This window comes from Callorhinus ursinus, unplaced genomic scaffold, assembly GCF_003265705.2.
Source record: "Callorhinus ursinus isolate GAN/ISIS: 27379988/994484 unplaced genomic scaffold, GSC_fseal_2.0 scaffold44, whole genome shotgun sequence".
In the NCBI taxonomy this organism is placed as follows: Eukaryota; Metazoa; Chordata; class Mammalia; order Carnivora; family Otariidae; genus Callorhinus; species Callorhinus ursinus.
The window spans coordinates 863446-890850 of record NW_027397106.1 but is presented as its reverse complement, the minus strand read 5'-3'; the positions used below and the strand labels follow the sequence as shown (position 1 = coordinate 890850).

At 52.2% G+C, this 27405-nt stretch overlaps 1 protein-coding gene across 2 annotated transcripts; it reads right to left on the bottom strand.

Annotated features, from left to right (window-relative positions):
• Positions 1 to 127: 127 nt before the first annotated feature.
• On the bottom strand, positions 128 to 8322 carry PPP1R1A (protein phosphatase 1 regulatory inhibitor subunit 1A). 2 transcript variants are annotated; one of them, XM_073881875.1, is made up of 7 exons: positions 7696 to 8322; positions 3927 to 3987; positions 2952 to 2989; positions 2540 to 2669; positions 1785 to 1940; positions 778 to 884; positions 128 to 258 (listed from the first exon to the last, which is right to left on the bottom strand). In XM_073881875.1, exons 1-7 carry the CDS (start codon positions 7777 to 7779, stop codon positions 253 to 255), a joined length of 582 nt encoding a protein of 193 aa, XP_073737976.1. In that variant the 5' UTR covers positions 7780 to 8322; the 3' UTR covers positions 128 to 252. The 2 variants fall into 2 exon arrangements, with proteins under 2 accessions (XP_073737976.1, XP_025738968.1); XM_025883183.2 differs by having other exon boundaries at positions 2540 to 2603; positions 7696 to 8305.
• Positions 8323 to 27405: the final 19083 nt, after the last annotated feature.

The window sequence follows — 27405 nt, the reverse complement described above, 5'->3', positions numbered from 1 at the left end:
CAGCCCAGCTTCCCAATTTCCTCCTTTCCACACCAGCTGGGCAGAAGGAGAGGGGGCTGCTGAGAAGGCAGGACAAGAAGGGAGGCAGAAAGGATTCTCCAAGCCGGGAAAGAAGGAAAATACCAAGGACCTAACACCAAATTTATCACTTTTTAAAAACAAGAGATTTTTCCCTAAAAGTGAAGAATAAGAAACATCCAGTGTCCATGCATTCCCAACTGCAGTCTCCATTCCAGGATACCTCCTTCACTCTCAGACCTGTTGTGGGGGAGGGGCAGAAAGAGAGAGGGCGAGTGAGAGACCAGAGGGCCCACTGTCCCCACCCTTGCTGCTCGGCCCGTCGTCAAGTGCCTAACCTCTGATGTCCCACACCAGTTCCCCCCACGTGTGCCGCCCACGCAGGGAGGGGGGACTGTAAGATCAAAGCCCACGAGGCTATCTCATCAATGCCTCCGCTGCAGGCAGGACATGAGGATCTCCCTTTGGGTTCCAAACACCTTTTCTCAGAAAGCTGATGGCGGACTGCCATCACCCATTCCAGGAGCCAGAAACCCTAGTACTGAGCCCAACCTCAGTCCTTCGTCCTGCGGCTTCATCCCATTTCTCTTTGTCCGTGGATACGTAATGCCCCCAAATCTTCTTGCCTGAGACGACAGCTTTTCAGTGACTGAAGCTGGTCCTTTGTCCCCCCTTTCCCTGATTCCAGATCTTAGTCCTTGCCCTTATCCACACAGCCTGCTCTCCTGGAGACTGGGCCACCCAGCCCTGGGCTCTTACCGAGTTGGCTCCCTGGGAATCCAGTGGTGGTATATGGGTTGGGGGCTCCTCTGTGCTGGGTTTCTCACTGCCCCTCTCCTGAGCTTTAGGGACGGGTTCTGCAGGCTCTAAGGAGGGAAAGTGGGCAGTGGGAGGGAAAGGCAGTATTCATGAAGGCTGGCAGAGGTTGCTGCTCTTCTTACCCCATTTGATGCTCCAGTGACCCCAGAGACAGCCCAAGACCGGGCTGGGGGCAATCGGACAAGACCAGTGGTGCCTTCTCTAATCACAACTATGACTACAGGGTCATTACTATTATTATTTTTTAATTTGCAATCAGAAATTAGAAAAAAAAAGCCTTCAAAGGAGAGTGAAAAAAAGTTTGGGTACAATTTGGCTAAACCTGACCTCGCATGGGACTATTTGTAGTCTTTATTTATTCCATTTAGTGGGACCATTCAGTTCACTGCAGAAATACTAATGTGTTTGATTACAGGGTCTCTGCTGGGGCGTTGTGTAATATTCAGTACATATGCCATGTCACCTTCATATAGTGGGAAGGACTCTGGATTCTGGAATCCACGTGGGGTAAGGGACCGCGGGCAGGTGTTAACAGCACTTCCCATTTATTGCCGCTTTGTATGTGTCAGCTGCTGGGCTAAGAACGGGTCTCATCTTATTTTCACAAACAACCCAAGCAAGGCCAGAGGCATCATCGTTATCATTTTACAGACTGAGGTTAAGGAAGTTGCTGGAGGCCTCTGGGCTGCTAAAGTGACAGAGCCAGGATTCTAGCCTATGAGTGCTGTTCCCATTACAGTGGGCTCGCACCTTCCAGCAGGGAGCTCTGCGGCCTGAGCTGGGAGGGGCCGTGGTCATTCAGCAAGGAAAGGGGCACACAGGCAAATACGTGCAGTACATATAAATATATCCATTTTCTCAAGACAGTTTGCCTACAATTAGACCCCTCCCCATGATGGGTAAGGTCTGCCTCCTTCTGGGCCAGTCCCTCCCCAGCCTGAACGTACTTTGTGCTTTCCCAGACGTGCCCAGCCTTAACTCCGCTTCTGTGTCTGTGATCCCAGGTGGGCAGGGCTCCTGGGCCCCTGTGCTCTCAGCGGCTCCCTCAGGTTCCTCTCCCTGCTGCTGTTGCCCCAGGTGATGTTCAACCATCATCTGGAGCTCTGGGGGCACAGAGAAAGAGAGGGACATGACTGTTCAGAGTCTCCTCTGTGGACTCTCCAACTCCACATACCCAGTGAAGGGCCGTCGGACATTGCCGGCCTGACTTTTCCATCCTCTGAGATCTGAACTGGGCAGGGCGTGTGTGTGCGTGTGTGTGTGTGTGTATTTCCTGGGCAACAGGGAGGGCCTAAAGCTACACAATAAAACCTATTTCCTTCAAAAGTAAGGGAGGGGAGGGGCAGGGCCTTCAGGAACCAAAGATCTTCCTAACTCGCTGGGATACTCCATCTCCCGTGGGGGCAAGAGGAAAGACTCCATTTAGATTCAAGAAATACTCAAGTACCTTCTGTGTGGTGAGCACTCCATATTCTAGTTAGCTGCCACAGTGAGGGGGTACTCAGGGCTCAGGAGGTGAGGCAGGTGCCCCCAGGCCTCCCAGCTAGTCGGAGGCAGCCCAGACTGTCTAGCAACAATCCGACTATAATAAAGGCAGCTTTAAGGACTTCCCAAGGACTCCCTCCAAAGGGGTCTTTAGGTCCACTGCTTCGCCTCAGGCACAGAGGGGAAGGAAGGGACTGGAAGGGGGGTGGTTCCTAACCTTTCATCGTGGGTGTGGTCCTCGTCACCTTCTTCCGTTGCCGTGGAGACATGGCCAACGTGGACTGTGAAGGACACAGAGCACAGGTGGGGGGCCAGCCCTTCTCCCCCGCCTTCTGAGCCTTGCCATGCTTTTGGATGGGAGACTGGGGGTCAATTGTGGGCTTCAGAGAGTGGGAGGCAAAATTTCCTGCTTCCCAGCTGCTCCCCTCCCCCACACAATGGTGAGCAAGGAGCCTGGGCGTGGGGGATACGGTGTGTGGGGGCGTGTGTGTGTCCACTCGTGCTCCTTTGGGGGCATGCAGAGGAGAGGGAGTCAAAAGGCCCTTCAGATTGGGTGGGGGGCTGAGGAATAATCCCCTGAGGAGTCACTGGGTTCTCTGGGTTTTGCTGAGTGAGAGGGACCAGCTCACCTTGAGAAGCGGGTTGGGGATCCGGTCTTCATCTATCTCTGAGGGGAACAGGGAAAGGAGAAAGTGAAGAGGACTGAAAACCCAGGGGTCCCTACAGAGCTGACCTCTTTTCTGATCTGCCCCTAGGAAGGTGGCCCCGATGGCTGCCCCAGGCCTGCTCCCTTCGGGCTCCCTCCTGCCCTGCTTTCTTCCCCGCACGGAGGCCTGTCCTTGACTCTGTGGTCAATCTCCGTCTACATCCTTGCCTCAGACCTGGAGGTTCCTGAAGGAGGATCTGTGGTCCTTTGGCTCTTTTCCTCCCTCTCCTCCCAACCACTGCCCCCGCCCCAGGTCCAGAGCTGAACCCTGCATGGGAGGGAATCCCGGATAAAGAACAGCAAGTTTATCCTGTGCAGGGACGTACGATCCTTTTTGGTGGTTGGGTGCAGGCCAGAGGCTAGGGTGTCCTGAACTCCAGGCCGGCTTATGAGCATGACCACCTCTCTGCCCCTGTCCTGGCAAGCTCCCCCACACTCTCGGAGACCTGGTTGGGCACGCGGGTGACCGGAATACCAGCTGTTCCCTGAGCTGTGTCCGACCTTCGCCTTCCCCTCTGGGGGCTGGGAAGAGGGCTGATGGAGGCGGTCCCTCCCCCTCACAGCTGTCACTGCCTCTGGGGGTGGGGGCTGCAGCATCTCAGTTGCTGGAGAAACCTGGAAGGCTGTTGCCACAGCAACCGGCACTCAGTTGACCACCCCAATTCCTGGGGGGCTTAGGAGCCAGGTGCTCTCCCTCCCCTGCCCCAGCACCGCTCCATCTTGCCAAAGCAAAGGAAATCCTGCGATTGCAGCCACAGCTTTCCCGACCCTGGGGCTGAGGAGCTAGCTCTCCCTGACTCCTCTGATAGGCCCTTCTAGCCGGTGCCCGCCTTCTCTCACTGGACCCGGCTGTCCTCAGCAGCCCCCACGCCCTTCAGCGACCCATCCCCGGGGTTACCTGGGGAGGACTGGTCGCTGGTCAGCACGAGGGTGGCAGGGGTGGGGCGGCGCCTCCGGATCTGAGGGAAGAGGTCAAGTGCACGTGGAAGCATTGAAGCCCCACCCAATCCCACTCAGCAACATAATCCAGGCTCCCCGCTTACGATCCCTCAAAAATGCCCCATTACACTGAACCTACCATCCCAAGATGGACATTCCCGGGCCCACCCCTCCCCCTTGGGGACCCAAAGACCCCCCAGCCCCCTTTCCGTTTCTGCATCTCCCTAGTGCTCCGTCTCAGCAGCTCTGTCTGCTCTCATGCATGGATCTCTGGCTTGCTGTGCTTCTGTGCATCCTGACCAATGGTCAGAAATAACCCGGGAGGGCCAAGGCTTTTCCCTCAGTGGTCCAGCCCACCCCCCGCAAACAGACATTAACCTTTGGTGCGCCGGCATCGGTGGAGAGCACCCCTCAGACCCTGCCCAGCCTGGGTGGACGGCTCAGGGAAGGTAGGGCTGAAGGTACATTTCTCTGGCCCACGAGCTGGCTCATTCCCCAAAGTCCTCCCTATCCTGGGACACACTGCCTTCCTAATTTGTCAGGAAATGTGGTCTGAGGAAATCCTTGTCATGGTAAATAAAATACTAGCAGGAGTCTAGTCAGGGCCTAAAGTTACTAAAAAATCTTACCCTGGGCTCCAGGGTCCCAGTCTAAGAAATTAACATATAAAAGCGGACCGTCTGCTGGGTGGTTGCTGTTCTTTTGCCATGCTGCCAATAAAGTTGATTGCTGTTGAAGTCAGTCCAAGGACTCCTGGGACATATGGTTTTTCCCCCCTTTCTCTGGAGGGTTTAGAGGCTTGGAAGTGAGGGGACCCGTGGGGCTGGAGTCCCTGCAGCTCCCTCCAGGGCAGAAGAGAGGAGGGAAGGCTAAAGGGGCTGGGCAAGGGGCTAAAATTATCCAGGGCTGAGAGTAGTAGGGTGAGGACGCTGAAGGATGGAATTCCTCTCTTTTCTGTGTCCCATTATTTAGTATCACTACCTTTGGGGGTGGGGTAAGACGCCTGCCCTTTCTATGCCCAGAAAGTGGGTATCAGCCCTAGCAAGAGGCACAGTGTTAGTCTGAGAGGGGGACTCTCCCCAAAGAAATGGGATGCGTACAATGGGGGGTATGTTGGGGTAGGTCACTGTTTTCTCTGGAGATTCCAGCAACATCTGTTTGGGGTGACATTTCAAGGTCCCTGGCAGTACCAGTCCTGTGCGTGTGTGTGTGTGTGTGTGTGTGTGTGTGTGTGTGTGTGCATGTGCACGCGCGCATACACATCAGCACTACACAAACATTAGTTGTGAGTCGGCCTGGCGTTCCTGATGCAGAGGTGCTGGGCACCAGCAGGCGGGCACGTTGGCTTCACATCTGCGGGGTGAGGGCCATCCCTTCCCTAGGGGAGGACTCCCTTTTCTTTCTTTCCTGCTGTGGGTGGAGGGGGCATGCTGGCTGTGGAGGAGTCAGAGAGACAGGGAGAAGGTGGGGGTATTAGTGGAAGTTGGAATCCTGAGAAGGGACCACAAGCACGTCAGAAAGGGCCTTTGAGAGCGCAGCAGGGCTCTGTGATGTTGGACAGGTCCCTTAGCCCATTTCCTTGCCTTGGACAAGATTTCTAGGCACTCAGAGTCTTTGAGAATTTTGATATCCTATAGCAGAAGGGAGTCAGGTCAGCCTTCCTAAAGCACCTCCCAGGCACCTGAACTCCTAGGAAATGAATAGATCATCTCTCTTCTTTCTCTTGCACCTACCTCAAATTCTAGTGCTCAAGGACACCTGGTGCCTCTGCCTCTGATTTGCTGCCAAACCAGTCATGCCAAAGACCTGGTAGTTGTGGGCACCCCTCCATCCCCTGCCATTCTGTGCTCCATAACTCATAGCTTCTAACCCCCTTTGCTCTTCCATGTCCGTCCGGATTAGGAGCTCCTGCCATGCCTGGAGCTTTTTGATTGGGTAACACACTTGGGCAACACAGCAAGAGGGGCCGAGGTTAGACTGCAGGTAGAATTTCAGGTCTAGTGGACACCAATTTTGGAATATTAGAGAAAAGCAGGCAGAAGTCCCAGCTCTTTTTTCACTCTGGCTCCTTACCACTGTCTTCTCTTCCTCCTCTGTTTCCTGACCCCTGAACCAGCTGGCCTACCCCCTCCTCCTCCCAACACACACCAACACCTGCCTTCTCGAACACCAAACAGATGCAGGTGTCAGGCAGTGAGACCTGTCTATGCCAGTGGGAGGCAGTCCTTGTCACTTCACCGCTAATCTCCCCAGCCCACACTCATGGGGTCTTTTTCCTGGGTCTGAGGTTATCTTAGCCAGTCCCCTGCCTCTGGGCATAACAGCCTTGCCCCTGACTCTGGGGGAACACTCCCCAAGCTCAGGCTCTCCACCTTCCTCATCCTCACCAGGCCTGAGGTCTCCCCACAGTCTCTCCTACCGTCACCCCGTCGAGGTCTGGAGAGGCGGCTCCCCCCAGGCCAGGGAGAGGAGGCGGGGGCAGGTTCCTCACCCCTGCCCACACTTTGGGAAGCTGAAGTTACAGGGAGAGTGTGTGTCCCGACCCTTCCCTTCACACCCTGACCTTATTCCACCAAAGCAAGACAGAGGACACTCTCTCCAGCCCATCCCAAGAGGTCCCAGAGTTTTTTCAGGTGGGGAGGCCCAGCCAGAGCCCTGGGAGCCGGTTGGGGGGAATGGAGAACTGACCTTGTGGCCAATGGGTATTCCTTAGGAACGGGGATGTCCAGGGAAATGGACAGAGAACACAGAAAGAGATGGAGCAATGAGCAAATATTTGGTAAATGGGCGGTAGTAGTGACCACGGGTGGTCACCCTCTCCACACACACGCTCACTCTCCCTGAGACACACACTTGCTCACACACTCTCATCCATTGCCGCCTCTGCCAGGCGGCTCTGACCTAAAAATAGACCGGGCCCTGGGCTGGGCCAGGGCCATGGACTCCCACCCATTGAGCCAAGGCCAGCACAGTGCTGCTCCCTTGCACAGGGGGTCCCTTGCACCCAGCTCCCAGAAAGCCCCTGCCTCTGGCTTCCCGGTACCATTCTCTCCATGCCACCCCACTCCCTGCTCCAAAGGGCAGGAGTTGGGAATAGGGACCCACGTGTCCAGACCTGCAGAAGAGGGGAGCCTCGGCCTGTGGACCCGACCACCCCTCTCCCCAAAGCCCCACCCCTTTCAGTTTTCCCCAGCTCCTTCTTCTTCTCACTCTCTGGGGTCAGGCAAGGTAGCCTTCAGTTAGGGGAGGACCCGGGAGGCGATTTGTCTTCTTTCAACTCCTTTCGACAGCACCAGGCTCCCTCCATTACCTACCTTCTCCCCCCCCACCCCCGCCCCGAACCCCTCCCGCAAGGCTGCCGTAACCTTCGGCGCCCCTATTCGAGCTCAGAAACTCTGGGGGGGGGTTAAGTGGGTGGGGGATGCAAGCCTGGCGAAGGCGGGGGGAGGGGTCGTGTCCTCAGGCAGGCCCCCTCCCCCAGGGCTGGGAAGGCAGAGAGGGACCCTCCGCGGCGGACAGGCTTCGAGTGGAGGCGCTCGTCCTCGCACAGACAGGGGGATGTGGCTCCAGCGGTGGGGGAGGGGAGAGAAGACCCCCAAACTGAGCGCGGTCGCCCTCACAGGGGCGCCCTGCGAAGGGCGGACGAAGCGGGTTTCTCAGATCCCACAGCCCAGGGGTCCCTCGTCCGTTGCTGGGCGAGTCCCCTGCCACCCCGCCCTGCTCCGCACCTGCTCCGCCGCCTCGGGGTCAAGGTGCGGCTCCAGCAGCGGGACCGTAAACTGGATCTTCCGCGGGCTGTTGTCTTGCTCCATGGCTGGGGCGGCGGCCGCTGGGCCGGCGCTGCGGCGGGAGGGCGGGCGGCGGGACTCGGGGCTGGGGCGGGCGCACTCCCTCTCCGCTCCGCTCCGGCCCCGGCCCCAGCCCGGCGCGCTCAGCTCCCGGCTCCCGGCACCGCGCTCCCTGCTCCGGCCCCGGGGACTCTGCGGCCGCCGATTGGCTCCGCACCCGCCCCTCCCGGCCCCCTCCCCCAGCTCGGAACCTTAACCCTGTCGTGGCTGCGCCGCGGGCTGCGGGAGACCCCGCCGACGGGAGAGCCGGGTGTGGCCGGGTCCGGGGGGATGGTCGGCGGCCCCGGCCGGCATCCAGGTGTCCTCAGAGTTCCGGGTAGGGAGTGGGGGTGGGGAGCGGGACGGAGAACTTCTCCAGGCTGGGACAGGTTTTAGGAGTGGGAAGGTGGAGGGGCGCTGCCAAGAGGAGGCGGCAAACGTGAGAGGAAGATTTCATTTATGATCTGAAAACGGGTTGTCTCATAGAGCAAAGAAGGAAAGGGGATTTAAGCATGCAGCAGGCGGGGTGACGGCTAGACACGGAGACGGACTTGTCCTGGAGAGGAAAACACTAGGGCGAAGGTGAAAACTTGGAGGGGAGGGGTGCGGTCCCGTGGCCGGCAGTTCCCTCGGCCGACAGGGAGGGCGAATTGAAGACCTTAAAGGGTCTCCAGAGGCCAGAGCCTCTCTCTTGAAGTGCGGATGGGAGTGGGTGAAGGGCCCCGGGAGAGAGGACCATCTGGGTCTCAGCAGACGGAGTGTTGGGGGTGGGGAGCCGATAATGCTTGTGAAATAGATTTCTCTTTCTGCTTGCTAAACTATGGGTCTGGGAAAGCAGGTGAAAGGCCTTGGAGGGGAGAATGCTGGGGGATGAAGAGGGAAACTTCTGGTGGGGTGGCTTGTTTACAGATGGGGTTGGTTTCCAGTCCCACTACTGGCAGGATCATGAAAATGATCTGCTGTAACTGAAGGGATGGAGGTTAGACTCTGTGAAGAACTTACCGCGTTGGTGTAGGACCAGATGTCAATCAATACCAGTGAGTGAGGCAGATAGGATATTCTTAGGAGCTGGTGGCACCCTGCCAGGGCCTGGGGGTCATTGGATGGAGGGAGAAGAGGTGCTGTGGCCCTGGCGTGGGGCAGGGCTGGATGCATCCCTGGGGGAGGAGAGGGACTGGAGGTAGGGAGGAGAAGGGACAGGGAGTTCTAGGGGAGGGGCTGGGCCAGGGCCAGGGCCAGAGATCTGTTTCTTTAGCCTGAAGACCGGCACCTGGCAGGTTCCATACAGATTAATGCCTGGTTCTCTGGGGTCCCTATGACCACCCTCTCCTCTAAGGGCTCACTCAGCCTCAACTCTTAGTTGCCTCCTCTCTTGGGCAGCCCTTCCCTGACCTGGATTTCACGGCCCCTTCCCCTTTTACCTCCCAAAATAACCTCCCCTGTCCTCCCCCCTAGCCATATCTCTTTACACACGCCCAGCCCAGCTCGGGTTTTCCCAGGGCAAGCCTGGGGTTATAGGGACCCAGTGGGCCAGCCAGACCTCCATTTGCATGTTAACTGACCCCATTTTGCTGTCACCTGGATTCGAGGAATGACCCCCTACACTCAGTCTGCACTCGTAGGTCCCTTTGCATTCTTTTTAAAAACTTTTCTCCTCTAGCTTTATTGAAAAATAAGTGACATACACTGCTGTATAAATTTAAGGCATACATACAGCACCATGGTTTGACTTACATATATTGTGACATGATGACCACAGTAAGTTCAGCTAACATTCATCTTCTCATAAGATACAATAAAAAAGAAAAAGAAAAGAAGAGAAAAAGGAAAAAAATTCTCTTTGTGATGAGAACTCAGGTGTTACTCTGTTAACAACTTTCCTGGTGTATCATAGAGCGGTGTTAGCTCTGGTCATCATGTGGTACATTACATCCCCAGCACTTACTCATCTTAAATCTGGGAGTTTGTACCTCTTGACCATCTTCCTCCATTTCCCGGTCCCCCTCCCCTCTGCCTCTGATAACCGCAAATCTGATCTCCTTTTCTAGGAGTTTGACTTTTGTTTTAGATTCCACATATAAGTGAGATCATACAGTATTTGTCTTTGATTTATTTCACTTAGCATAATGCTTTCAAGGTCCATCCATGTTGTAGGATTTCCTTATTTTTTATGGCCAAATAATATTCTGTTATATATACACATACATCTCTGTATCTATATGTATATGTATATGTATATGTATATGTATATGTATATGTATATGTATATCATCTATCACAACTTTATCCATTCATCCATTCATCCCTCGGTAGACACAGGTTGTTTCCATGTCTTGGCTACTGTAAAGAATGCTGCCATGAACATGGGGGTACAGATAGATATCTTTGTGTCTTTATTCTCTCTTTGATGTAGCAAGGCCAGCCAGGAAAACAGCTAGTTGTATTTCCCGGCCCCTCCCCAGAAGCTGCTCCCCCTGCCCCCCACCAGAAGTTGCAGTGGAGGAGGGGGTATGAGGACACTGAAGCCAAGAGGAGGAAGATGGGGTGGGGAATGCAGGGCCCATTAGCACGTGGGCACTTGCTCTGGTTTCCTTCCCACTCGCCCACCTCCTAACCACACATACACAGAACAGGGTCCCAAGTATCCTCTAAATAGTTGACTTGCACACCTCTTACCCCATTCCACCAGGACCCTGGAATTTGAAGCCAGGATTATCACACCCCTGGATCTCTGGGGCTTCAAAATCCCTTACTGAGCCTCACTTTCCTCATTTGTAAAATGGGAGAAGAGTCCCTGCCTGATAGGGTTGAGTATCATATGAGGTAAGTGCCTGGCACATAGAACACCCTCGATTAATCCATGGCTGCTGATGTTACTGTCTTGTCATCTCCTAGCAGGGCAGCAGTGAGGGGAGTCATCTCTCCAGGCTCTCATCAGGAGAACCTTCACCCCACCCCGGTCATCCAGTTTGCCTGGGCCTCTTTCATATTCCCCCTTTCCCCTCAAACTTTGTTCTGGCCGTGGAGATTCCTCCCAAAGTCCTACACCCACCCTTCATGTTGCTTCCTCAAGCTCCAGATTCTCCGAACCCCTTGCCCTGAAAGCTACAGGCAAGGAGAGGGGCCCAGGTTGCTCAGGCTTTGGAGAGATGGCTGATGGGGGGCTGTGTGGGAAGAAGGGTCCCGGAGCAGCCAGTGCTGGGGTGGAGGCAGAGGAGAGAGAGCAGGGAGAGGGAGGAGACAGCTCTGGGTGCGGGTATGGGCTTGCTTCAAGAACAGGAGGCTGGGTGCAGGTGGGCGAAGCGTTTGTGGGTAGCGCGGAGGTGGAATGTGGCTGGCTGCAGCCTCTGGGGCTGGGGTCTCAGCGTGGCCTAGAACGGGGCTGTCTGTGTATCATGTTTTGACCTTTATTCATGGCCAGAGCTGGCTGAGTGGCTGTGAGTGTGTGTTGAACTTGTGGGGGGAAGAGGACAGGGGTTGCTCACACACTGGGCTGGGGAGGCATGGAGGGCCCTCCACCTGCTCTTGGAGGCCCCTGGTTGGAGGTGGAGCCTGCTTGCAGGTGTCTGCAGGAGGTGTGCTCGCGTGTGCAAGCAGGCGTTGCCATCCCTGCCGCAGATGCAGCTGGGGCTGGAGGAGTAGCTGTTCCATGCAGTGCACTTCTGGCTCCATGAAATATTTAAGGCTACGGGGATGTGACTTGGTGACGCAATCACTTACCTTAGGCACCCCCCCCCAGCTGAACTCTGGGTTAATGGGGCTGCTCTTTTCATTCTCAGCACGTCCTGCTTTTATTTAGCTGTCCTCCTTACCCCCACGAACCTTCTCATGCATTAATTCACTAATCCTCACAACCCACCAGGAGGGAGGCACGTGTTAGGATCTTTATTTTACTTCTCACGGGTGGGGTCATGGAGCGAGCTGATGCTGGGATAGGCCGCTTGGGTTGGCATTTGGGAGGTTAGAGGTCAGTTCCTCCCTCTGCGGCCAACTCTCTGGGCCAGTGTGGTGGGGCAGTCACTGCCTCCCTGCCCCCGAACGCACACTGGTCTCTGTTTTCTCATCTGTAAAATGAGGGGGACCGGGTGACGGCGTGGGTTTCTTCCCATTCTAAAATGTCATCATCCTGAGTTAAGGATGCTCCAGCCACATCCTGGGAAGTCTCAGACCCAGAGGCGGGGACCGCACCTCTATCTTTGCCTTTCTCCCCACCTGGCCATTGTGGCAGGGGTCAACTCTCGCTTGTTGGATACATGACGCATGCATACTTTTTCACACACTTAGCTCTGACGAGGTGAGGCTTGAGACTGATTTACACACCCAAAGGAGCAACGACCCCATCCAAGTGGTCCCCCTGGGAAGCCATATGTTCACACCCAGTTTGCTGCGGTTTCTCAAACATTTCTGGAAACTCTTTTGGAACATCTCAGAGCTTGTGGCATATGCTCTGAAAATCCTCACTGTGGAGTAAATCTTTATCCTTCGGACTGGTTTTGCTCTTCTGGAAACGACTGGGAGTCTTTAGGGGGTCACACCTTGTGAAGAAGGGGGGAAGCCAACTGGGGAGCAGAACTTGACCTGGAACTGAGGTGTGGGTACCCTGTAGTGAGGCCGGGTGCCCCCTGCGGCTCCGACGCCCATCCAGAAGACCTCTCTGCAAGAGAAGTTTCCAGAGCTTCTTGTGGGCCCGAGCAGCACCATTGGAGTGGATATGTGGCCTCTCAGGGGATGACTTGAAAGACCCCGCCTCCCTTCACTGTGTACGTCCTGGTTTGCCCGTGAAAAAGCCCATCGTTGCAACTCTGCCAGGCTTGGGGACACACCCCCCAGCAGCTGGCACTCTTGGGAATGGAGCCAATGCTGGTGATTCAAACACAGGGGCTGCTCACTTCCAAAGTGCTTTGTGTCTTCTGGAACCACACACTGGTAGAGGTGGAAGAAACTTGAAGATCAATCCATCCCCCTCGAACTAGAGAGGAGAAACTGAGGCCAAGAGAGAGGAAGCAGCTCTTCCAAGGACTAGAACCCATGCCAACACTTTTCCCGAGAAGCCAGCTTTGGTGGCTTTGGCAGGGCAGTGGCTGAGCCTGAAACAGGGACATGGACCAGATGACCTCTTGAGATGCATTTTAACCCTATGATCATCATCAGTCCAGAAGAGCCAATCCTTAGCTAGCCCCTTCTACCCCAACTCTAACAGTTGGGTTGGATTCGTTCTTCCAACCAATATTTATTGGGTGTCAGGCATTATGCTAAGTGCTGGAGATACAGTGGAGAACAAAACAGATAGTGTCTGTCCATGGGCATCTTATAGCCTAGCAGGGGTCAGGGCAGTGGTGGGCTGACCCAGGAATTATAAGTGATGACTATGACAAAGGGGGAAGTACGAGAATGAGATGCATCAAGAAAGGAACAAGGTCAACATAACCTCTGACTGCTCAGAACCCTCACAGCCGCATATGAGCTCCTTCCAGCATGGTGGTTAAATACCTAGCTTCTGGAGCAATCTGCCTGGGTTCAAGTTCTGCCACTTGATAGCTCTGTGACTTTGGGCAAGTTGTATAACCTCTCTGAGGCTCAGTTTTCCCACCTGTACATCACAGGGATTCCTATCATTACAGAGAGGGCTGAGATGAGGTAATGTCCATAAAGAGCCTAGTGCGGTGCCTGGCACCCATCAGGCACTTGAGAAATGGACAAGAGTAGCTAGGAGTTCATCTTAGCAAATGTTTTCTCCATTGACTCTGGAAAAAGCAGGGAAGAAAAAATGGGGATTTCAAAGCTTTCAGAGTTAGGGGGTGGGTATCTGCGGGACATCCCTTGACCCTTTTCGGCTAGATCCTGCTCCTCCCTGCCTTTGTCTGATCAGCTGTTCTTGATGTCCAGCTGTATCCTCATCAGCATGGGTGATCACCCTGCCCTGCTAATTAACACCAACCCTGTTAATGATTAAATCTAATGACTTTGACTTGGGGATGTGATGGAAAATTCCCCAGCCACAGGACGGGATGAGGGTAGGTTACCAGGAGTAGGAGGGAAGGGCCCCCTGAGCTCTGGACGTGTTGAGGGTTGGTGGCTGGGGGTGGGGTGGGGGTGGGGACAGATGCCTGGATTTTTTCTCGGGGCTGCTCAGCAGGGGAGTATGGATGGAGTGGGTCATTTGAAAGTTATAGCCAGCCCTCCTCCCCCATTCCTCCCAGGCCTGGCAGAGCACACTGGGCCCCAGCCCAAGCCTTGGCATTCCTCTTGCCAGGGGTTGCTTGACTGCAGCTAGAGCAAGGACGGGCGGGAGATGGTGGATTAGTGTCCCAGGGCTGCCGTGACAAAGTGCCACTAACCGGGTGGCTTCAAGCAGCAGGAACTTATTCTGTCACAATTCTGGAGGCTAGGACTATGAGGTGTCGGCAGGGCCAGGCTCCCTCCGAGGGCTCTAAGGAAGAATCCTTCCTTGCCTTTCTCAGCTTCTGATGGCCCCTGGTGTTCCTTGGTTTGTGGCAGTGTCACCCTGATGTCTGCCACTGTCTTCATGTGGCCTTCTTCCTGCAGCGCCTCTCTGTGTCCCTTCCTCTTCTTACAAAGACTTCAGTCCTTGGATTGGGGCTCCACCCTAAATCCAGGATAATTTCATCTCAAGCTCCGTGATTAATTACATCTGCAAAGATGTTGTTTCCAAATAAGGTCACATGTGATGTTGTGGGTGGACGTGAAGTTTTAGGAGACGCGATTCACCCCACGGCAGATAGTGAGAGTGCTTCCCCCATGCCCTGTGCTGGAGCCGGCACCCGCCTCTCCCTCTCCCCAAGTAGAGCAAGTGCTCAGGAACTCGGAGCTCTCTCAAGAGGCCTAGAAAGGGGGGCTATTAGTGGAAAGAGGTGAAGGGATGGAAGCAGGGGTGTTCTAGATTGGAGAAAAGAAGACTGGGGGACTTTGAAGGGAAAATCCTGGGTCTCTATAATTTAGTACTATTAGAGGGGAGAGTGTAACCCACATAATATTATATATGGTACATATTACATGTTATCTATTATACATATTATATATATTGTATATTGTATATTCTATTCTATATTATTTGACAACCACGTGTCATGTGATAAAAAAATAAAGTTGCAGTTTGATTTCATGGTGAGTTTGATTCATGACACAATCCTTTATATTTTATCAGGCCGCTGGGCAGGGGTAATTTTTTCCCTTGTTCTTGGGTAAAAACCCAGGAAAGACTCTTAACGGTTTTGCTTGCTTTCAAGTAAGAGACAGGCATTGAGCATTGATCAGAAACTAGAACAGCCAGGCCAATATGCGAATCAAAACTCGAAACTATTTACTGTCACTCCTGCGCAGCCTGTTGGTTCCTGCTTTAGTTGGAGCCGGGCAAAGGGGCGAGTGGCTGGCTTCTGCCTGTCTCTCCGTCATGTTCTCCCTCCTCCTCTGCCCCCCAGGTCTGCCCTTCACCCGCTCTCACCAGATGCCATTTCGGAGTGAGAGTGGGGTGTGCTGGGGAGGCCGTGAGGGGTGTGGAGCAGACCAGAAGGGGCAGGTGAGTTTCACATTGCTGATACTCAGCCTCCTCCTCCATCAGCTGGTACTGTCCTGGCCCCTTTCTCTCTGATCTTCTCTGGTGACTGTTCTCTCCTGGGCTCTTTCCTGGCCCCTCAGAGCTTTGCTATCAGCCCCATTCACCTGTGTTCCCTTATTCCAGGAACTTGAGCCTCCTTCCTCAGCTGTTGGGGTCCTTTTGTCCCTTGAGGTAGCGCAATTGGACAGCACCCAAGAGAGATGCATGGGGATATGCTTGCTTCTCTCCCAGGATCCATAGCCAATTCTTTCTTTGCCAGGCAAACGAACCAGGGCATCCCAGAGCCCTGTCAGCCTGCCCACATGGCAGTTCCTCGAGCCTTCACTCTCCTTCTAAACTTCTGCATGTCACCCAGGCTCCAGGACACTCTGCCCTTAACTCTAGAGGCCACATTCTCAGCTCTTGGGGTAACCCATTTAGCATCCATCAGGTTTGCTCTAAGGCGGGTAGGCCCCTTTCCCCTTCCTTGGGAGAGGGGAGAAGGAGCTCACAGCACAGCTTTATCCATACATTGCCTCCTCCAGAAATCCTCCCTTCTCTCCATACTATGATTTTTTTTTTTAGTATCCTTGATCTGGCTGAGGTGGTCAGAAACTAATTCTTAAAAATTTCCTTTGAAATTCATCATATGGTGATTTGGCATTTCAGTTGGTTAAGCGCCTGGCTCTTGGTTTCGGCTCAGGTCATGATCTCAGGGGTTGTGATCTCATGGGTCGGAGGATGGAGGCCTCCCCCCCCCCTTTCCAGGTCAGGATCCACGCTTGAGTGGGCTTGAAGATTCTCTCCCTCTGCCCCTTCCCCCACTCGCTCGTGTGCTCTCTCTCTCTCTCTTAAATAAATAAATAAATAAATAAATAAATAAAAAAAATATTTCATCTATTGTATCTTGGTGCTTACTTGAAATTCTCACATCTTGTTGCAAGAGGGGCGGCACCAAGTTCTAAATCCACAGGGGCAGCTTCTCTATGTAAAGGAAGGGGAAGGCACAGAACAAATGGCCTAGAGGCGGAATGGCCACCAGAGGGCAGCAGATCCTACTTCAAACTCATTCTCTTCATTGCACTGTTTAAAATTGGTTTCTCTTTCAGTTCCCCGAGGCCAGGTAGCACCCAGTGGTCAGCCACGTTCAGGGAGGGGCTCGGCTCTCCCTGAAATCAACTGGTTCCCCAGAGGTGGCCCTGCTTTCTGACTTTCTGCCGTCTAACCACTCTTCTTGCGCTTGAAGTATCAAAAATGTCAGTCTGCGCTGAGCAGGAACGACCATTCACTAAGCACCTGCATTGTAATGGGCCTGAAGATGGAGCCATACTCTGCCTGGGAGAAGCGCAGCCAGGGAGGGAGAACAGTGAACAGACACGACGAGTTGCAAAATAGCACCTGTTGTTGTGGAGGCAGAAATGAGGGCTTTGTACTGAACACACAGACGCGGGGAGCGGCGCGGGGGTTGCCAGGGACGGGGGGTGAGGGGGGGAAGGCTGGGGAAAGGTGGTCAAAGGTACGAGCTTTCCGTTTTGAAGGTAAGTCCTGGGGATGTAGTGTACAGCATGGTGATGACAGTTAACAATAGCATATTGTATATTTGGAAGTAGCTAAGAGGGTAGATCTCAAAAGTTCTTATAACTCTGTGAGGTGATGGATGTCCTAACTACACTAACTGTGGTGACCACTTCCCAGTACGTACCTATATCAAATCATCACACCGCACACCTTGAACGCACACAAGGCTATATGCTGATTCTATCTCAATCAAGCCAGGAGGAAAAGAAATAAGGGCTTTGGGAGCACTGAGGAAGGAGCAGGACCTGGAGAAGGCTTCTCGGAGGAGGGGAATTGGGGTTAGGTTGTTGTTGTTGTTTTTAAGGATGAATAGGACTTGGGGGAAGAAGAGGTGAGAATAGGGGGAGATAGCTTGTCAAATCCTGGGGGACGAGGGAGTTGACAGGTGACAAGGGAGGTGGAAGATAGCAGAAGGTGGGGCTGTCTGGGGCCTGGTGGGGACCTTTGGGAAAACTCCATTTCTGCTATTGGCAGAAGCAGACCTTCCTTCCCCACTCCCCAGTGTCCAGCAAGCGGGCCTGAGGCTGGATAGCGGCAGGACTTTATTGAACATGGAGGACTGGAGAAAATGGCGAGGATGGGTGCCTTGAGCTTCTCAGAGAAAAAAAATGCTTGAAGGAATTCATGTGGCTTAGCTGGGATTAAAGAAGACTCAGGGGTGGGGTGATTTTGGCAAAATGGGGGAGGTGAGGGCATGGGCTTTGGAGGGAGTCAGATGGGTGTTGGAATGAATCCTGGTTCTTCCAATACCCGAGGGACCCTGGGCTGATTGCTTTACTTCTCAAGTTTATATCCTAATCTGTGGAATGGGAATAATGACTCCTGCATGCTCTGGTATTGCAAGTATTGATTGATATAATATACATGAAATGCTTAGCACAGTGCCCGGTAAGCATTGGCTAAATTGGTAGCGTTTATTACTGGAGTGGTAATTACCTTCAGTTGTCACGTGGAAACAAGCAACTTATTTGTGCCGCTCCAGCAGGCTGAACTAGCCATGCAAGCAAGAGGGAGACAGACTTGGGCTGGCTGGGAGGCAGGATGCTCTCACTATTAGAGCCACCCAAGCCTGGGAGGGGCTGTGTGTAAAGAGATATGTGTTGCTGGAGGTACCCAAGAGGCTGTCCGGGGTATCCTTCCGTTGAGGCCAATGCATGACCTCTATGGGCTCTTTCTGATTTGATTCTTTGGGATCCTGGGTTGTTCTGAAACTGTGCATTGGAGTCTACGAATGGAAGAGTCTGTGATTCACTCCCCTGGGACAGGGGAGATGGGGCTGGCGGTGGAGAGAATCAGTGCCTCTCCTGGGCTAAGGCCAGATTACCCAAGGCCTTAGCTATCCTGTCTCCTCACGTGAGGGGAGGGCATGTGGGAGGCTCTGTGGAGGTTGTCCCGTCCCTCATCCTGCCTCCATGTGATGGAACTCCATTTTCTGTGTTAGAAGTTTGGGAGTGGGAGGAATATATATTTTTTTAAGACCCTTCTCTGACATCCAATAAAAAAACCCCCATTCTGGGGTCCCCATCCTGTGCATTCCTGAGACATAATCTCATGCTTCCTCACGGCAGTGTCTGGACCTCTGATATGTACCGTGTTCTCTGTGAAGGTAGTCTTCTCCTTGCCTCTGCATTAATCCTGCCGATGCTGGGGAAGGGAGCCCTGGGCCTTTGAGCAAGAGTGGCTTGGATTTTTTCTTCCCGACCACACTGAGGGCTGGAGCCCTTTATCTGCCATCATTTCCCTGTGCCCCTTTCCATTGGAGGAGAGGACTTTGCTCCCTTCTTCACAAGGGGATGAATGTCACAGTGAATGCTTCGAGTATCTCTCTGTTTCTAACTTGTTCCTTCTAGGAAACGAGTAGCTAATTTCCTTCCTTCCCTCCTTCCTTCCTTCCTTCCTTCCTTCCTTCTTCCTTCCTTCCTTCCTTCCCTCCTTCCTTCCTTCCCTCCTTCCTTCCTTCCTTCCTTCCTTCTTCCTTCCTTCCTTCCCTCCTTCCTTCCTTCCCTCCTTCCTTCCTTCCTTCCCTCCTTCCTTCCTTCCCTCCATCCTTCTTTCCCTCCTTCCTTCCTTCCTTCCTTCCTCCTTCCTTCCTCCTTCCTTCCTTCCCTCCATCCTTCTTTCCCTCCTTCCTTCCTTCCTTCCTCCTTCCTTCCTTCCTTCCCTCCTTCCTTCCCTCCTTCCTTCCTTCCCTCCTTCCTTCCTTCCCTCCTTCCTTCCTTCCTTCCTTCCTCCTTCCTTCCTTCTTCCTTCCTTCCTTCCTCCTTCCTTCCTTCTTCCTTCCTTCCTTCCCTCCTTCCTTCTTTCACTCCTTCCTTCCTTCCTTCCTTCTTTCCTTCCTTCCCTCCTCCCTCCCTCCTTCCTTCCTTCAATTCACTCACAATTTCAATTTGGATTTATTCATTGAACTCTGCTTGCCCAGTAATTACTGTTCAGGAGACTAGAGAGAAATGATGAATACTACTAGTTGACACGTTCCCAGGTTTCATAGAGTTTATATTTTTGTGATGCAGAAAGTATATAAACAGGTAAACAAATGTATAAATAAGATGCTTTCAGGACGTGGTAAGTGCAGTGAGGGAATAAACAGGGTGAGGTGGCAGGAATGACTGATGGGAGGGATGGGGGTGGGCGCTGAGTCGGGTGGCCAGGGAAGCACTCTCTGAGAAGGTGCCATTTCCGCAGAGTCCTGAAGGATGGAAGGGAGTCAGCTAAGCAAAGAGCAAGAGGAACCAGGTTCTAAGCAGAGGGAACAGCAAGGATGAAAGCCCTGAGCTGGGAAATGCTGGTGTGTCCCAGGACTGTGGAGGATGCCAGCATGGCCACAAAGTATTGAGCAGGGGAGTGGAATGAGACGAGCTTGGAGGAACAGTGGGGAACTAGACCAAGCTGGGCCTGTAGGCCTTGGTAAAGAGTTTAGGTTTTATTTGAAGTGCAACTGAAAAACACCTGTGACCTTTCCAGCAGCAAACGGACCGCCATGATTTGATATACTTTACAAAGATCACTTGTCTAAATGCTGAATGGAGGATGGGTTGGGAGGGGTGAGGGTGGAGGTGGAGAGGTTAGGCAGGAGGCCATTGCAGAAATCTAAGTGATAGATCATTCTGGTGAAACTAGGGTGGTGGTGTGGAGATGCAGAGGGAGATGAAGTCATGATATATTTTGGAGAGAAAGTCTAAGGCTCTGTTGATGTGGAGATTGAGGGAAAGGCAGAAATCAAGATTGACTTTTAGGTTTTTGAACTGAATAATTGAGTATATGAGGTTATATTTAACGAAATAGGAAGATGAGATGGACAAGTATATTAAGATAGTGGTTCAGTTGCCAGTAAAAAGGTCTTAAATGGAAGTTAAATGACTAAAGTGGAAGTTAAACAGCGGTGATATGGTGGCTTCACAATATTCAAGACTCAGGTTCTTTCTATCTTGTAACTCTTTCTTTTCAAGATGTGGCTTCCGTTTAGTGGCCTCTGAAGGCTCCTCCAGCTCCCACCTCTTCGTCTCATTCTAGTTGGTGGGAAGAGGGGGAGAAGAGCATGGGAGGACATATTCCTTTTCTGGCAAGGACACCACCCGTAATTTGCCCTTATCGTATTGGCTCGTATCCTGCTGGTCACAGTCTAGTCACACAGCCACATCTAGCTGCAAAGAAGCCTGGGAAACGTAGTCATCAACTACATGGGAAAAATGGTGGCACAGATTAGAGGTCTGGGTAAGGTCAAAGAGTTGTTACCGCTGGAATTCTAGAGTAAAGGAGATGGAAGGTCAGGGGGTTGTAGACAAGATGGGATTCTTGAATTGGAGATTTTGGAGGTTACGGTAGTAAAGTGTAGGCAGAGGTACAAAGGTCCAGGACTGAGAAGCCAGAGTGTTGGAGAGGTCATCTGTGTGAATGTGGAACATCATCAGGAATGTTGTCAGGAGGGAGGAAGAGCAGGAGCTGAGGTTATTGGTGAATTGCGGTGGGGGGGGAGGGGGGAGTTGGGAGGAGGGGCAGCCTGTGTTCCGAGCTTCCAAGGGGGGGAGATTTTGAAGCTGGAAGGAGGAGCAGTGGTGTGTAGAAACAGCCTCCCCTCCCACGCTCTGGCTCTGAGGTAATTGGCGGTGAGAGGGAAAGCAGCTTCTACTTGAGAGCCTTGTAGAGGTTGTGGGAGTCTCAGGAAATCTTAACATTTAAGACTAGTCAGTAGAGAGAACACTCAAATCAAGACATTGGCACTATCAAGGAGTTTGCTGATCACATGCCAGGAATTCTAGAGGGCACACTAAAAGGTTCTGGGAGAGAGGCTGAGCAGAGAATTGGTTTGGGTTAGGGAGATGGGAGGCTGAATAATGGGGTTCTGGAGGCTTTGGCTTGGCCCTGGTGACGATTGAGGAAAATAGACCAGGTGTGGCAGGAGGGACTCGGTTGCCTGCCTTCCTCTGAGAGCAGTGGGGACAGGGGATAGACCTTAGTACCTAACTGGATGGTTTGGGGCCTCTGGCAACGGATTCCCGTGGTACCAAGGCTGGAGGGGGTGTGGGTGGTGGCCGATCCCATGGGAGTGGGATATGTATGTTAGCAAAATAATGGCCCCAAAGATGTCCATGTCCTAATATCCAGGATCTGTAAATATGTTAGCTTTCATGGCAAGGAGGAAATAAGGTTTGGGATGGAATTAAGGTTGCTAATCAGCTGGCTTTAAAATAGGGAGCTTATCCTGGATTCTCTGGGTGGGTCTAGTGTAATCACAAGGAATCTTAAATGTGGAAGAGGGATTCAGGAGAGAAAACCAGATGGATGGCAAAGTGAGAAGAGCTTGGCTGGATGTGGCTGCCTCTGAAAATGGGAGAGTGGAACCGAGAGCCAAGGAATGTGGGCAGCCTCTAGAAGCTGGAAGGAGCACAGAAATGGGTTCTCCCCTGAGCCTCCAGAAAGGAATATGGCCCTCTGGACACCTTGATCTTGCCTCGGAAGACCCGTCTTGGATTTCTGACCTCTAGAACTACAAGATGATAAATCTGTGTTGTTTTTAGCCTGTACATTTGTGGTAATTGGTAGTTAGAAATTAAAATTTGAAAATTACGACAAGTTGAAAGGATCTCCTCTTCCAGGCAGCTAGTCCCCTCTTTTAGGGTGGGGTGCTACGGCAGCTGGGGAGATGGAACATTTATTGGACATGTTTCACCAGGGAGTGCAGTTCACGCGTCAACGGGACTGTTCCTGAATAGTGTCGCCTCTGTCTCTGCTGCCCTCCCATGATGCAAACACACATGTTTGGACAAGACTTCCCTTCCCTCCTGTCCCCTGGGGCATGTCTGCTCTTTCCCGGTCTGTTTAGTGGCTCAGGCAGGGAGGAAGTAGAAGGGGCCCCTTTTGGACCTGTGTCCCGATTGCATTCTTTAGTTTGGCTTGCCAGAGAGGTCAGGGTGCTGTGGGTTTTCTGGCCCTTGTCTGGCCATTAATAACACTGATACTCTGCTCTCCTTTTTGCCCCCTGTTCTTGGCGCCCCTTATCCATTGGCCTCATTCAGAGCGGCAAAGGGTTGACGACGTGCTGATGGGCCTCCCCGGAGTCTTGGTGGTAAAATCAAGGACTGGCCTAGGGGCAACTCCAGCACAGTGGATGTTAACAGGCGAAGGCTTTGGGGGTAACTTTGACCTGCAGCTTTATAGGTGCAGCTGAAGCAGGAATGAAATTGCCCCAATTTCATGTGGGCACAGAGCACAAGACATTTAAATTGTGGCTTCAGATTATTTGTGCTCATCTTTGGTGAGTGGCGCTCGCTTGGCTATCCCACATCCTGATTGTCTACTTTTAAACTACATTTAGGGCCACGGAGGGAAGCACGGAGGGATTTTATTTATGGCCTGCCCGCAGGCTCCTAGAATTATTTCCTACGGCACAGTCTCAAGTTGGCTCTGGGTTGTACATTTGTTACATTGACCCTGACCTCTGACCTCAGAGGCCCACTGTGGGATTAGGCACATGGGTATGGTGGACTTCATTCAGATAAAAAGGACCAGAACCCCGTACGTGGAGAAAACACTAATGTGGATGAAAAAATCAATGGAATTATTACAAACTGGAAGGATAGGAGAAAAATGAGCAAATCTTGTACCTGGAACACCGTGTCTCTAGACATCAGACTTAGGGAATCAAGGTGACATGGGATGCATATGAGATCCAAGTTTTGGTCTGATAGTGAGAAAAATCAGCAGGAAAGGGAAAGAGAAGAGAAGGATGTTCTGTTGACTGAGCTGGAGAAAAAGACAGGATTTTCTCGGGAGAGAGGTTGAGTTCATAGAGGCCATACCTGAGGTATATTAAAAGAAAAAGGAAAAGTCTCCCCATCTAAATGCTTTTAAGGACGGAACTAGAACAGAGCGGAATATTTACTCATTTCTGGATCAGGGAGGACGACCGGGGACGAGCGGGATTTAATAAGGATGCAAAGAGGAGTGAGGCCGCTAGAGGGAGCGCGGACTCGGAAAGCAGCGCGGCCGGCGGCCGGCTGAGCGGGAGGCAGTTGAGTGGGGAGCCCCGCGACTGCTGTTAGGTTGGCTTCAAAGGGACACAGTTATTCAGGGGTGAGGGCTGGGGGAAGTATTGCCCGTGCCCTGAGGGGACATGCCCAGGAATCTGTCGTCAGGACCCTCCTCCCCCACAAGAAGTGACTGAAAAGATGAAACACACACTAAGGCGAGTTCATGCAGGAAAGGAATAGATCTCATCACATCCGAGTTAAATTAGGACGATTTGGGAGCATTATTTCAAATTTTTAAATACCACAAGATGACAGAAATGTCTTAAACACCCCCCGTTGAGAGAAGATGCAGTAGTCATGCTCCCCACCCTCTAGTGGTAAACTGATTGTCTGAATTAACCTCTCCATGGGACTCAGGAGGCTGCTGGGCTGAGGGCCTGCCTTTCACAGTGTCTTTTTCTAGCACCTTGAATCCTCATTAAAGGTCCCTCACCCCCAGGATAAACCCCACAAGGTTTTTGTGCACTAGGTTCTGGGCACATAATTGCCCCTGGGCCTGAGAATATGCTTGAGCTTCTAAGTTTTGTTGGTGTGGAGTTGGTGCCATAGTATTATTCTGCGTCCTAGTTACTCTGACGGTGAGAAAGAGGGACCAGTGAGCTACCTGGGGATGGATTAAGTCAACTTTGCAGCTGCTGGAGGAACTGCTTAGGTGTCAGGGGGGACCAGGCTAGTCCCCTGCCTCTGGGCATAACAGCCTTGCCCCTGACTCTGGGGGAACACTCCCCAAGCTCAGGCTCTCCACCTTCCTCATCCTCACCAGGCCTGAGGTCTCCCCACAGTCCCTCCTACCGTCACCCCGTCGAGGTCTGGAGAGGCGGCTCCCCCCAGGCCAGGGAGAGGAGGCGGGGGCAGGTTCCTCACCCCTGCCCACACTTTGGGAAGCTGAAGTTACAGGGAGAGTGTGTGTCCCGACCCTTCCCTTCACACCCTGACCTTATTCCACCAAAGCAAGACAGAGGACACTCTCTCCAGCCCATCCCAAGAGGTCCCAGAGTTTTTTCAGGTGGGGAGGCCCAGCCAGAGCCCTGGGAGCCGGTTGGGGGGAATGGAGAACTGACCTTGTGGCCAATGGGTATTCCTTAGGAACGGGGATGTCCAGGGAAATGGACAAAGCTAGGTTCCTTTGGAGTGAGACCTCCTAGCTAAGAATGAGTAGAACAGGACATTGGAAAGGGAAGAATTTTGGATTTTTCATTTTCTTGCATTTTAATGTAAAAGAAAGTGTATTTAAATTTTGCTCTTTGTTACTTTTGATATTAGGAAGGGGAGTAGGTTCAAACTTAGAGCAGTTTTTGGTTGCTGGAATGGAATTATTTGGTATTTTATGGTACCAGCTCATGCTTGTTTAGTCACCTGCAGACGAGCTGTCCTGAGCAGCGGGACTCAGGTGACTGGGGAGAGGAAACGAGTTTTAGGGCACAGAATGGTCGTGGAGTCCATTTCTGTCCTATCTGGACCCCACTGAGAGGCCTTGGGGGGCAAAAGTAATCTGGCCACCCCACTGATTCCAGGAAGATATACAAAGAATAGTGGTGAGAACTTGTTACTTTATTTCTTCATCTGAAAATGGGGATAGCATTTTTTTTGTTTTGTTTTTTGCAAGGATTGAGTAAATATGCGTAAAGCTCTTAGAAACTCATTTCCCTATTTCCTGTTTGGAAATCTGTTTCTTATTTCCTCCTGCCATACAGTAGGGGGCTATAAGAATCAGTGGGCCGTATGGTGTGTCCACTTTGTAGGTCACAAATGGCCAAATATCTGTGATTGGGAGACTGCTCTGATGCACAGCTGGTCTGACCCCATCCCCCACCCCCTGCCCCCCACCCCTCCAGACGTACATGTGGTTGGTTGCAGATCGTAGGCCCACCTGTTAAGCCCAAAGTGTTGAGAGAGGAGAAGGCTACTCCGTGTTGAGGGTTTTCCCTCTTAGATGTCCCTTCCCCGCAAGAGAAGCAAGTTGGAGGGCATACTTCCCCGCCTATTTTCCCATTTGTTTCTTACTCTCCTTTGGTGGAAGAGTAGATGATCTTATGGGTGAGAACCCCAGAGTAGCTTCTCCAGCCCTGTCTCTTGTTCAGTTTGTGAATTGGGGGTGGGGTGAGGTGGGGTGGGGTGGGGTGGGAGGATGGGGTCAGAGTAGAAGACCCCTTTGGCCTGGGGCCTCCAATCCAGTTTTAACAGAGAGCCCTGCCTTTGGGTTGATAGAACATCTGTCCAGCCATTAGTAAGGTGGATACTTACTTTGATCCCCATTATGTAATGACCTTCGTGTCATTTTTTGCATTGGTCTGAACTGAAGGTCAGAGCATGAGTCTGGGGCTTTTAATCTCCAAGACACTTTTCATTTTCCTAATCTAATCTTCTCAAGGAACTTCTCCAATTCTTTCCTAAACTCCATAATCTCTCACCACCCTCCTCTGTCATTTTGGCAAGAATTTATGACACATCTCAAGCTACAGCTTGTGAAAGACCCATCATAGACCTTTCCATCTAGGTTAGGAGATGTTTTTGGTGGAGCTGTGAGTGTGTCTCTGTATATTGGAGGGGAGGGTGGGTAAACTAGGGAAAATGGGCAGGTGGAAACTTTCTATACCAGGAGAAAGCAAAGGAAGGAAGGAGATTATTTTATTTGCCTCCAGCTCTGAACACACTTCCAGATTTTCCTGGGCTGGGGCAGCACCAGGCCTGCATTGCAGTAGCTCAGTCACTCTGTTGATCTTCTGAGTACATCTTTTTATATGTTCTGGGGGTAGGACAATAGATATTGGAGGTGGTTCTGGAATTGGGAAAACTCAGTCACCCACCTGTCTTTCTTTATTCACACTCAGAACACTTCACTTCTGACACTTCTGGTTACCAGCGTGTGTGAATTTTCTCCCACCAGGCAATTCCGTGACACCAGCTAGGTGTCCCGATTCAACTTCCCTCTGACCCTGTCAGGTCCCACAGGGAAGGGCTCAGTCCCACAAGACTGTCGCCCTTCAGTTGCCAATTGCAAGTCTAGGCTGTCACCTGTGCTTCTGACCGATCAGCTATAAATCAGAACTTTCCCGAGACCCTTCCTTTGGGTTTAATTAATTTGCCAGAGTGGCTCACAAAACTCAGGGAAACACTTGCTTACGTTTCGCTGTGTATTAAAGGATATGATAAAGGATATAGATGAACAGCCAGATGAAAAGATACTTAGGGCAAAGTTTGGGAGGATCCTGAGGGCAGGTGCTTCTGTCCCAGTGCAGTCTTGGGACAGGTCTTGGTGTTTGGTTGTGTTCACCAACCTGGAAGCTCTTAGAACCTCAAAGAATTTAAGTAAAAAAAAAAACCCCAAAACCTCATAGTATTGGGATTTTATGGAGCCTTTATTATGTAGGCATGATCAATTATTAACTGTTTCCAGCCCCTCTCCCCTCTCTGGTGAATTGAGGGGTGTGGCTGAAAATTCCAAGCTTCTAATCGTGGCTTGGTCTTTCTGGTGACCAGCCCCCATCCAGGAGTCATCCACGAGCCCACTGGAGTCACCTCATTAGAACCAAAGATGCTCCTTTTGCTCTCATCAGTTAGGAATCTACAAGCCATCTTAGGAGCCTTGTGTCAGGGATGGGTCAAAGACCAAATGTCAGAACAAGGGATGTTCCTAGGGTGCTTATCACTTAGGAAATTACAGGGTTTTGAAGCTTTGTGCCAGGAAGGGGGGAGCAGAGACCATTATATCTATATTCTCTTATCTCAGTTTCCTTTCTGCTATCCGATCTCCTCTTGAGCGCGCAGTCTTCCTTCCATTTGAAAGACAGAAAGAGATTCTTGTTTTCCCATTCTCTTCTTTCTCCACCGAGTCCCATATGCCTTCACAGTGAACACTGGCCAGGGTTGGGGGAGTTTGGCCCATATGAGGTAGATGAGTACGGCATGTGTAGGCGCTCGGTGGATGTTTGGTGAGTGGGTCAGTAGGAG

Bases quoted from the DNA above. Each gene is read 5' to 3' on its own strand.
- PPP1R1A (XM_073881875.1), bottom strand. From the start codon at position 7,779: ATGGAGCAAGACAACAGCCCGCGGAAGATCCAGTTTACGGTCCCGCTG. The intron at 3,988-7,695 runs GTGCGGAGCAGG...CTCTTCCCTCAG, and splicing joins ACCCCGAGGCGGCGGAGCAG to ATCCGGAGGCGCCGCCCCAC. The intron at 2,990-3,926 runs GTAACCCCGGGG...TGTTCCCCTCAG, and splicing joins CAGCGACCAGTCCTCCCCAG to AGATAGATGAAGACCGGATC.